General features: G+C 39.6%; 1 protein-coding gene across 2 annotated transcripts in view; it reads left to right on the top strand.

Annotated features, from left to right (window-relative positions):
- The window catches only part of RGSL1 (regulator of G protein signaling like 1), a 57,431-nt gene that overhangs the window by 14,254 nt on the left and 30,619 nt on the right, over window positions 1–12,558 (top strand). For both annotated transcript variants that reach the window (XM_058538076.1, XM_058538075.1), the window contains 2 exons: window positions 11,384–11,446; window positions 11,867–12,089. In XM_058538076.1, coding sequence (XP_058394059.1) covers window positions 11,384–11,446; window positions 11,867–12,089 — 286 coding nt within the window. The remainder of the gene's footprint in view (window positions 1–11,383; window positions 11,447–11,866; window positions 12,090–12,558) is intronic.

Here is a 12,558-nt window from a genome sequence, read left to right as displayed (position 1 = left end):
GCCCTGAGCTAACATCTATTGCCAATCCTCCTCCTTTTTTTCCCTTTTTCTCCCCAAAGCCCCAGTATATAGTTGTATGTCATAGTTGCACATCCGTCTAGTTGCCGTATGTGGGCCGCCGCCTCAGCATGGCCAGAGAAGTGGTGCGTCGGTGCACACCCGCATCCGAACCTGGGCCGCCAGTAGCAGAGCGTGTGCACTTAACCGCTAAACCACGGGGCCAGCCCAGATTAAAAATCTTGATGTCATCCATGACTCGCCTCTTTGTCCCACACTCATGTCTAGTCTATTGGTGAATCCTGTTGGTTCAACCTTAAAAGTATACCCAGAATCTGGCATTCCTCCCCTCCCCTGTTACAACCACTCTCGTCCAAGCCCCATCCAATCTTGCCTGGGTTACTACAATGGCATCCTGGCTGATGCCTCAGCAGGCCTCATTTCCACACCAGCCACAGTGATTCTACCAAAACACATACTGTGTAATTTAACTGAAAATAGGTAAAAGGAAGTCAGTGATGACCTTGAAAACAGATGGCTTTCTGTCTCCAGTAAAATCCAAAGTCCTTGCTAAAACTGACAAGGCCTACACGATCTGTTCTTCACCTCCCCTCTCTGGCTTCATCTTCCTCTGCCCCTGTGCTCATCACTCTGGCCATGCCACGCACACTGCCAGCTCAGCTGTGCTGCTCCTGCTGTGTGTAACGTACAGATGCCTGCATGGCCGAGTCCCCACTCCCTCAGGTCTTTACTGAAGTCATCTCAGTGAGGCCTTCCTGGCCCATTCATGTAAAATTTCAACTCTATCCGCATTTTCTTAGCACTTATCACTATCTAGATCCATCCATCCATCCTTCAGTATATACATACATACCTATACTCTGTGCGTGTATGTGTTTATACTAAATACATGTATAATCCTTACAATGTACATGTACAATATGCATCTATTATATACACATATAGTATACTTGTATTATATTTTAAATATCTACATAATATGTAGATATATATATATTTAACTTATTTTGCTTATTTTCTTTCTCCCTATGAGGCAGAGATTTTCATCTGTTTTGTGACTCCTGTCTCCCCAGCATCTAGAACACTACCTGGCAGTGTAGTTCAGTGCTCAATAGCGCTGATAGACATCCATGCCCAATAGACATTTGTTGAATCAATCAATCCCAATTGGAAATGGCCTCTCTTTGGGCCTTGCCCAAGCCTATCTTTTCTGGTTTGAGACAAGTGACTCTGTGAGAACTCTGATTGTCATCCATCTGTTCAACCATCCTCAATTATCCAATCAACATCTGTTGAATGTTGATAGCATGTCAGCCGATATGTCTGTTTCCTGACTTCTGACTCACTGATGTGGAAACAGAGTCCACATGGAGTAGAGGAAAGAGTTTTTAAGTTTAAGTCCTGGCTCTGTCACCATTTGGCTATATGGTCTTGGACAAACTCGAAGTCTAAATTCTTTAATTTCTCCAGGTCTCTTTGTCCTCATATGTAAAATGAAAATTAGGACAAAATCATATTTTGTAAATATAATTGTGAATTTAATGAGTTTATAGATGTATTGAGGATACTACACTATAAAAGGCAAAGAGAGAAGAGGGTGTGAACGTGGAAGATAGAGCATCAGCATAAAAATCTGCTCTTGGTTCTAACTGAAGAGGGGAGGATTGAGAGAAGGTGCTGAAGGTGGCAGGAGTACGGAGTTCCATAGACACTGGCAAGAGACCAACTAGGATGACAGGAAATTAAACTAAAAGTTCCTTAATTGGATAAAGAGAAAATCTAACAGAAAGTATATTGGAGGTTACCAGGGGATAGGGGGAGGAAAATGGAGAGTTGTTTAACGGGTACAGATTTTCCATTTGGGGTAATGAAAAAGTTTTGGGAATAGACAGTGGTGAGAGTTTTGTACCATTATGCATGTAATTAATGCCACTGAATTGTATACTTTAGAGTAGTTAACATGGCAAATTTCCTGTTATATATATTTTACCACAATAAAAACTTTTTTTAAAAGAAAGAGAGTAAGACCGAAGATACAAAAAGGATGCTAAGTTTTAGTGAGGCAAGCAGACACCAGTGAATTTGAATTCCAGATTCTTCATTTTCAAATCATTTGATCTTAGGTAGAAGGTTGCTGGGTCCCTCTGACCTTTATCTCCACATTGATGCAGTGGGGATCACAATGTCTCCCTCAAAGAAAGACAATGTGTGTCTGGTATCTGGCAAGTAGTAAATACACAAACATTCATCCTCTTCCAACCCTTTATCAGACTCATAGAACCTTAGAATAGGACAAGGCCTTCAAGGTTCCCTCAGCCTCTCCTCTCAGTGTGCAGATGACAGACCGATGTCTAAGGACTCACTACTGTGAGTGCAGAGCCAGTGTCCAGATTCCTGATCAGTCTATTGCAGGGTCAGCAAACTACAGTCTGGGAGCCAAATCTTGCTTACCACCTTGTATTTGCTTGGCCAGCAAGCTAAGAATGGTTTTACATTTTTTAAATGGCAGAAAAAATATCAAAAGAAGAATGTATCATGACACATGGATATTATATGAAATTCAAATTTCGTTTTCCCTAAATAAAATTTTATTGCAACGCAGCTGTGCCGATTTATTTATGTGTTGTCATGTGCTACAGCTGCACAGTTGAATAGTTGCAACAGAGACCATATGGCCCACACAGCCTAAAATATTTATTATCCAGCCCTTTACACACTGATCTGAGGAGGGGCCAGGAGGGTTCACTGAGTGATGGACAAACTCAATTCTGAAGGAAACCCTACAGAATTCTAACAAAAAACAATTACAGAAAGAAAAGAAAATATAAAAAATAAAAATAGTATGTCAGATTTAAAAAAAGCAATTATAGGGTTTTTAGATATTGTTATATTATGTTTATTATTTATTATGATTATTTTGATGCATATCTGATTATTTCTTTTAATGGAAAATGCTCTATTAAACATTGTTTCTAAGAAACCAATTTGGAGAGAGTGACATCAGCATCATGGCAGAGTGAGTTGTTCCCTTTGTGTCTCTCCTCTAAATTACAACCAGCAGTTCATCCATAGACCAAGAGAGGACTCTCTGCACGGCACACTACAACATCTGAGTTATCCATACATCTATATACAACTGAAGGTGGGTGGACTGAACCTCCTGGAGGTGATAGAACTAGGGGAGCAGTGGTGGCAGCTCCTGAGACTGTAGGTTCCAGGAACTGCAGCTGTGCTTGCGACCAGAGGCCCCAGGAACTGAGGTGTCACCCACAATGGAGGCCCTAAGAATCCAGGCAGCCCACACTCCTGGATGCACCAGGAATCACTGCAGGCCCACAATCAGAGGCTCCAGGAACTGTGACAATACCTGTGACCCAGCACCACCCACCTCCGGTGGCAGCGCCTCTGACACTGACTCTTCCAGCAGTGGGAATTGCATCCAAAACCTTGACACCCCAGGGAGCAGTGGCAGTGCCTGTGACCTGAGGTTCCAAAAAGTGCTGGAGACCAGAGGCTGCAGATGTCACAGCAGCACTTGTGGCTCAGCCCCTACCGCTCCCCCAGCAGTGGTGGGTGGCACCCAGGACCTGAGGCTTCAGGAAACTCAGCAGTGTCCACTATCCAGCCCCTGGCGGTGGCACCCCCAACAGCGGCCCTGCCAGCAGTGGGGGCTTCATACAAGATCCTGGGCCCCCAGCAAAAGTGGCGATGTCCATTACGTAAAGTTCCAGGGACCACACAGGCACTGAAGACAACAGGCTTTGGGACACCAGCAGCACTCTTGACCCAGGTACCCCTCCTCCCGTGGTGGTGGCAGTCTCACCCATAAACCTGGCCCACCCGACAGCAGCAGAGACAACCACGAACCCAGTGCCCCTGGCTGCAGTGTTGCCAGCACCGTTAGATAACCCAGGAGCAACAGTGCAGGCGGCACACAAAGCACACAAAGTGCCCGAGCCCACGGAGAGCCTACAGAGAGCCAGGTAACAGTGACAGCAGAGCCCACGACCCTGGTCCCCTGCCAGCTGCAGAGGCACCTGCAACTTTGGACCCCCACCCACCCATAGCAGCAGTGCCTGTAGACCCAAGGAACCCAGGTGTGGCAGAGGTGCTGGTGACTCCAGCCGGGCCCCTGCTCTCCCCCTCCCCCTGCCAGAGTGGGAGAACACATGATCCAGGTGACCCTGAAGCAGCAGAGGTGCTTGCAGGCTGGTGACCCTGGTGGTGACACCCACAGCTACGATGACATTGCAAGCAGCAAGGCACCAGAAACCTCAGAGGCACAAGTGGCACAACAAGGGCCCTGACAACACCTCTGGCAGAAGCAGGGGAGGTTGAAAAGTGCAGGCTCTCAAATAGAACCAGAACCAGCTCAGAATCAAAGTAAACAAAGCCCTACCGAAATAAGAAAGGTGTTTACTACAAACTTGCCAGCAGAGGAACAACTCATTAAGCATCGTTAAGGACTACAGTAACATGGTAACACAAAAAGAAAATGACAACTCTCCAGAAACCAAACTTCAAGTCACAGAAGACTGTGATCTAACTGACATAGAATTCAAAATAGTTCAACAGAATTCAAAAGAAACTCAACAAGTTACAAGAAAACTCAGAAAGTCAGTTCAATGAGATCAGGAATAAAATTAATGAACAGAAGGAGTACTTCACCAAACAGATTGAAACTCTAAAAAAAAAAAAAAAAAAAAACCCAGAAATTCTGGAGCTAAAGAACAAAATAAATGAGATAAAGAATAAAGTAGAAAGCAGAGCAGACCATATGGAAGGGAGAATTAGCAAGCTCAAAGATAGAAATCTAGAAATGATTCAGGTGGAAGAGGAGAGAGAACTGAGATTTTTTTTAAATGCAGAAATTCTATAAGAAATATCCAGCTCAATTAGGAAAAGCAATATAAGGATAAGGGTATCCCAGAAGGAGAAGAGAGGGAGAAAGGAGGAGAGATTTTATTTGAAGACATAATAGTTGAGAACTTCCCAAACCTAGAGAAGGAATTGGATATACAAGTACATGAAGCTATAGAACTCCTACCTGTCTCAACGCAAAAGACCTTCTCCAAGGCACACTATATTAAAATTGTCAAAAGTCAATGACAAAGAAAGAATATTAAGGGTGGCCAGAGAGAAGAAAATAACTCACAAAGGAACCCCCATCAGGCTATCAGCGGATTTCTCAGCAGAAACTCTACAGGGTAGGAGAGAGTGGAATGAGATATTCAAAATATTGAAAGATAAAAACTGTCAAGATAGAATACTCTATCCAACAAAGTTATCTTTCAGATATGAAGGAAAAATAAAGGCTTTCTCATACAAACAAAAGCTGAGGAAGTTCATTGCCACTAGACTGGCCTTACAAGAAATGTTGAAAGGAGCCTCCTACTCGAAACAAAAAGGCAAAGATTTACAAGGCTTTTAGCAAGGTGATAAATAGACAGAGTCAGAAAATTGCAACTCTATACCAGAATAAGTTAGTAAACATTTAATTATAACACAAAGGCTAAAAAGAAAGAAAGCATTAAAAATAACTATAACCACTTCAATTTGGTAACAAATTCACGATACAAAAAGGGATAATTTGCGACAACAAAAACATAGAAGGGGAAGAGGAAAAGACAGAACCTGCATAGGCAAATAAAGATAAGATGCTATTAGCAGAAAAAGGACTATCTCATCTATGAGATCTTTCATACAAACCTCATGGTAACCACAAAACAATTCAGAGCAGAGTCACAAAACATAAAATAAGAGGAAACTGAGAAACACATCACACAAAACCATCAAATTGAAATGGCAGACAGAAACACGAGGAAAAAGAAACAATGGAAATATAGAATAACCAGAAAACAAAAGATAAAATGGCAATATTAAGCCCTCATATATCAATAATAACCCTAAATGTAAATGGACTGAATTCGCCAATCAAAAGACACATTGGCTGGATGGATTAAGAAACAAGACCCAATAATATGCTGCTTCCAGGAAACCCACCTCAGCTCTAAAGACAAACATAGGATCAGAGTGAAGGGATGGAAGATGATACTCCAAGCAAATGGCAACCAAAAGAAAGTGGGTGTAGCCATACTTATATCAGATAAAATAGACTTCAAGCAAAAACATGTAACAAGAGACAAAGATGGACATTATATAATGATAAAGGGGACATTCCACCAAGAAGACATAACATTTATTAACATTATATAATGATAAAGGAGACATTCCACCAAGAAGACATAACATTTATTAATATATATGCACCTAACATGGGAGCACCAAAGAATATAGAGCAACTGGTAACAGGCCTAAAGGGAGAAATTAACAACACCACAATAATAGTAGGGGACTTTAATGTTAATGGATAGGTCATCAAGAGTCAGAGTCAACAAGGAAACAATGGCCTTAAATGAAACACTAGACCAGATGGACTTAATAGATATATATAGAACATTTCATCCAAAAGCAGTAGAATACACATTCTTCTCAAGTGCACATGGAACATTCTCAAAGATAGACCATATGTTGGGAAACAAAACAAGTCAATAAATTTAAGAAGATTGAAATCATATCAAGCATCTTTACCGACCACAATGGTATGAAACTGGAAATCAACTACAAGAAGAAAGCTGGAAAAGTTGCAAATACATGGAGGCTAAACAACATGCTACTGAACAACTGTTGGATCATTGAAGAAATCAAATACCTGGAGACAAATGAAAATGAAAACACAGCATACCAAAACCTATGGGATGCTACAAAAGCAGTATTAAGAGGGAAATATATAGTAATACAGATCTACCTCAAGAAACAAGAAAAATCTCAAATAAGCAATCTAATACTACACCTAAAAGAACTATAAAAAGAAGAACAAACAAAGCCCAAAGTCAGTAGAAGGAGGGAAATAATAAAAATCAGCATGGAAATGAATGAAATAGAGACTAAAAAGACAATAGAAAAGATCAATGAAACTAAGAGCTGGTTCTTTGAAAAGGTAAGCAAAATTGACAAACCCTTAGCTAAACTCACTAATTAAAAAAGAGAGAAGGCTCAAATAAATAAAATCAAAAATGAAAGAGGAGAAATTACAATGGACACCACAGAAATACAAAGGATTATAATAGAATTCTATAAAAAGCTATATGCCAAGAAATTGGATAACCTAGAAGAAATGGATAAATTCTTAGAATCATACAACCTCCCAAAACTGAATCAAGAAGAAACAGAGAATCTGAATAGACCAATTACAAGTAAAGAGATTTAAACACTAATCAAAAACCTCCCAAAAAACAAAAGTCCAGGACCAGAAGGCTTCTTTGGAGATTTCTACCAAACATTCAAAGAAGATTTAATACCTACCTTTGTCGACCCTTCCAAGAAACTGAAGAGGATAGAATGCTTCCCAACTCATTTTATGAGGCCAACATTACCCTGATAGTAAAACCAGACAAAGACAACACGAAAAAGGAAAATTACAGGCCAATATCTCTGATGAACATAGATGCAAAAATCCTCAACAAAATATTAGCAAATCAAATACAACAATATATTAAAAGCATTGCACACTATGATAAAATGGAATTTATTCCAGGGATGCAAGGATGGTTCAACATCCACAAACCAATCAAAGTGATACACCACATTAACAAAGTGAAAAATAAAAATCACATGATCATCTGAATAGACACATATAAAGCATTTGACAAGATTTGACATCCATTTATGATAAAACTTTCAATAAAATGGGTATAGAAAGAAAGTACCTCAACATAATAAAGGCCATATATGACAAACCCACAGCCAATATCATCCTCAATAGTGAAAAACTGAAAGCTATCCCTCTAAGAACAGGAATTAGACAAGGATGCCCACTTTAACCACTCCTATTTAACATAGTATTGGAAGTCCTAGCCAGAGCAATCAGGCAAGAAAAAGAAACAAAAGGGATCCAAATTGTAAAGGAAGAAGTGAAACTGTCACTATTTGCAGATGACATGATTCTATATACAGAAAACACTAAAGAATCCACCAAAAAACTGTTAGAAATAATTAACAAATAAAGTAACATTGCAGAGTACAAAATCAACATGCAAAAATCAGTTGCATTTCTATACACTAAAAACGAGATAGCAGAAACAGAAATCAAGACTACAATTCCATTTACAATCGCAACAAAAAGAATAAAACATCTTGGAATATTTTCAACCACATAAGTGAAAGACTTGTACACTGAAAACTATAAAACATTGTTGAAAAAAATGGAAGAAGACGTAAAGAAATGCAAAGATATTTCATGCTCATGGATTAGAAGAGTAAACATAGTTAAAATGTCGATATTACCTAAAGCAATCTACAGATTCAATGCAATCACAATCAGAATCTCAATGACATTTTTCATGGAAATAGAACAAAGAATCCCAAAATTTGGAACAAATATGGAACAAATTTTGGAACAACAAAAGACCCCAAATAGCTAAAGCAATCCTGAGAAAAAAGAACAAAACTGGAGATATCACATTCCTTGAATTCAAAATATACCGCAGAACTATAGTAATCAAAACAGCATGGTACTCGCAGAAAAACAGACACACAGATAATGGAACAGAATTGAGAGCCCAGAAATAAACCCACACATCTATGGACAGCTAATTTTCGACAAGGGAGCCAAGAACATACAATGGAGAAAGGAAAGTCTCTTCAATAAATGGTGTTGTGAAAACTGGACAGCCACACACAAAACAATGAAAGTAGACCATTGCCTTACACCACAGACAAAAATTAATTCAAAATGGATTAAAGACTTGCATGTACAACCTGAAAGCATAAAACTCCTAGAAGAAAACATAGGCAGTATGCTCTTTGACATCAGTCTTTGCAGTATCTTTTTGAATGTCATGTCTCCTCAGACAAGGGAAAGAAAAGAAAAAATAAATGGACTACATCAAACTAAAAAGCTTCTGCATGGCAAAGGAAACCATCAACAAAGGAAAAGACAACCTACCAAATGGGAGAATATATTTGCATATCATATGTCTGATAAGGGGTCAATATCCAAAATATATAAAGAACTTATACAACTCAACAACAACAAGAAAAACAACCCGATCAAAAATGGGCAGAGGATATGAGGAAAGTACCTCATATCCAAAGAAGACATAGAGTGGCCAATAGGCACATGAAAGATGTTCAACATCACTAATTATTAGGGAAATGCAAATCAAAACCACAATGAGATATCACCTCATACCCATCAGAATGGCTATTATTAAAAGGACAAGAAATAATAAGTGTTGGGGAGGATGTGGAGAAAAAGGAACTCTTGTACACTGCTTGTGGGAATGTAAATTGGTGCAGCCACTATGGAAAACAGTATGGGGATCCCTTGAAAAATTAAAAATAGAAATACCATATGATCCAGCTATTCACCTACTGGGTATTTATCCAAACAACATGAAATCAATAATTCAAAAAGATATATGCACTCCTATGTTCATTGCAGCATTATTCAAAATAGCCAAGACATGGAAGCAACCCAAGTGCCCCTCAACAGATGAATGGATAAAGAAGATGTGGTATGTATATATACAATGGAATACTACTCAGTCATAAAAAAGACAAAATCTTGCCATTTGTGACAATATGGATGGACCTTGAGGATATTATATTAAGAGAAATAAGTGAGACAGAGAAAGACAAATACCATATGATTTCACTCATATGTGGAAGATAAACAAACAAACACATAGATATGGAGAACAGATTGGTGGTTACCAAAGGGGAAGAGAGTGGGCGGAGGGCAAAAGGGATAAAGGGGCACATATGTATGGCAATGGGTGGCAACTAGACTTTTGGTGTTGAACTCGATGCAGTCTGTACAGAAGTCAAAATATAATGATGTACACTTGAAATTTATAGAATGATATAAACCCATGTGACTTCAATTTAAAAAAAGAAACCAATTTGGTCCTTTATTCATTAGTTATTAGATAGAGTAATAAATCATTTAAACTGGGAGGGACATTAGTAGGGTACTCATTTCATTTCACAAATTTTATTTATTCTTATTAATACATATATTTAAAGCTCATCCATTAGTCAATAACATTATATGACATTATATATTGCTAGCATTCAATCACTGAGTCGAATTCTTTCACGAATATACTTCACTCTAGTTTCCTAGGATCCCGGGAGATCTGATAAAGTTACTAAAACTCATAATTTTAAACTCACCTTTTGGCAACATGACCGGGGCGGTTTGTGGAGACAATCTTACATTCTTTAAAAATGATGATTGGCCGACTCGTTGTCTACAAAGTAATGCCTAGACTACTTAGCAAGGCATTCAAGTCCCTCATGTATAGTCCCAACCAGCCTTCCTTGCCTCATCTCTTGCCACTGCCCCGTCTCTGCACTCTTTGCGAGAATGTTACAGCTCAACTGTGCTAGAGCACTCATCATTCTCAAACTTGTCCTTTCCCATCTCTGTGCCTTTGCTTAAACTCTTCCCACTGCCTGGAACGCCTTTTACTCAACTTCCGTAAGGTGAGCTCCTACTTACCCTGCAAGGTGCAAATTCTGGTTTAAGTCTCCTTGGCTTGATGAATTCTTCCCGGACTTCCTAGACTCAAAACAGAAGTAATTGTTCCCTCCTCTCTGCTCCCGAAGAACTTTGTTCCTACCTCTATCATAACATGTGACATACTGCTGTTCTTCGTGCTAGAAGTTGAGCTCTTTGAGAACAAGACTTGTAGCATATTTATCTGTATCATCCCAGCCATTTGCACAGCACCTGGCACATGGGAGGCCCTCAGAAACTATTTGTCAAATAAAAAATGAATGAAAGTAAGAGTACGGATAAATAAACCTAGGTTAATTTATCTCATAGGTTTTTTGTTGTTGTTATTGTTTTTAGTTTGTTTGTTTTAATGTAATGAAATATTCTTCACAAGTGGATAAAATCTTCAAGTGGGAGGTATTAAGAGTAAACACATCAAAAGGAGATGCTTGGTTTTCAGGACCATTTTGAGAATCAGATGAGATAGTACTTTGAAAAGGAACAAAGAAGTTTGCAGATGTCAGGTAACTGTCCTTCAGTAAATTATTTATCATATCTCTTCTTAAATAAATATTGATTACTATTCTTTGAGATTCAGAGGTAGGCTGCATGAGCTGCCATATTCAGAAAGGCAAAGGAATGCCTCCTGGTTGGTCATGGCTAGTGTTTGCTGCTCCATCATATCTCCAAATTAGAGAATCCAGAATCTGCAGCCTGCTCTTCTCTCAAGTGAACACGAGTAGGAGAGATGCAGCAAGTTGTGCCCCACCTCATAACACTTACGTTGTGTTTGGATTTCAGATGCTCAGCCCCCGGTATGATGAATTCCTGGATGAAGAGGACTGCTGGTTTCTCACTTTTACAGTAGGAGGGACTTTGAGTTGGCAAGGGATCATGAGGTTGAGGGAAAAAAAGAAAGTAACTGCTTTTTTAGAAGCCTTATTTGTTAAAATAAATGAAATTTCGATTTGTCCTAGAGGCTACTGAGGGTTGACATGGTCCCTGATGTTCTAAAGATAAACCTCTTAAGGAAAAAGATTCAAGTGCATAAGCTGACTTTGAAGAAGTTGCATTCATATAGAATTTCTCCTTTATAGAAAATGAGTTTGATTAGAAGAGGGACAGGGTTGGTGTGTAAAGGAGCAATGGTTCTTAGCAAATTAAAAACAATCAGCATGAGTCTGTGTGGCAGGGAGGCACAGGAGGACTGGGCTGTTTCAAAAATCTTGCTCCTGGTCTAGTTCCTATAGCAAATATTGTCTGTCCCCCACCCCCTTCTCTTAGACGGAGACCAGGTTCATCAGCACCAGGTGGCGTAAAAGAGAATCTATAAGCAAAGAAGAGAAGATTCTTCTTTATAAGAGGTTTGAGGCATCTCTGGAGTTAAGCCAAGGTTTGGCTAACATGGAAGAAATGGATTCTATGCAGTGGCAAAAGATAGCTACTGAGGACCTGAGACAAGGCGGGTCTCTCCAGGTAGAACCGAAGTCTCCAGTGTTTCTGGCAGGTAAGGGCAGTCACCATAATCTTGTTGACGCTTACATATAGGCAACTGGGAAATATTAATATTTAACATTTAGTGATTATTTACTATGTGTGAGCACTGTGCAATGCAAAGTCTACTTCATTTGATCTTCAAAATAACCTATGAGGTAAGTGCTGAGTAACTGACACACAGAGAGGATAAGTGACATTCCCAAGGTCACACAGTCAGTGGCAGAGCCAGGATCTGAATCCAGACTGACTGACTACAGAGGCTCCTACTGGCACTCAAGTTTGGCCAGACTCATGCCCATCAAAGCATCACCACTGTTACACTGCAGACTTCATTTCGTGCATCTGAGAAGCATGTTCTACCTCACCACACCTCCCCCAGAATAAGGCCCAGAGCATTTTTGTGAATATATTTTAATGGCCACCCCTCTCCCCCAACATCGCACACTAGCCCCAGGCAGTGGAGAGAAGTGGTTTGGAGC

Source organism: Diceros bicornis, chromosome 4 (genome assembly GCF_020826845.1).
Source record: "Diceros bicornis minor isolate mBicDic1 chromosome 4, mDicBic1.mat.cur, whole genome shotgun sequence".
Lineage (NCBI taxonomy): Eukaryota > Metazoa > Chordata > Mammalia > Perissodactyla > Rhinocerotidae > Diceros > Diceros bicornis.
The sequence above is the reverse complement of the archived record's forward strand: the minus strand, read 5'-3'. Positions and strand labels throughout refer to the sequence as shown.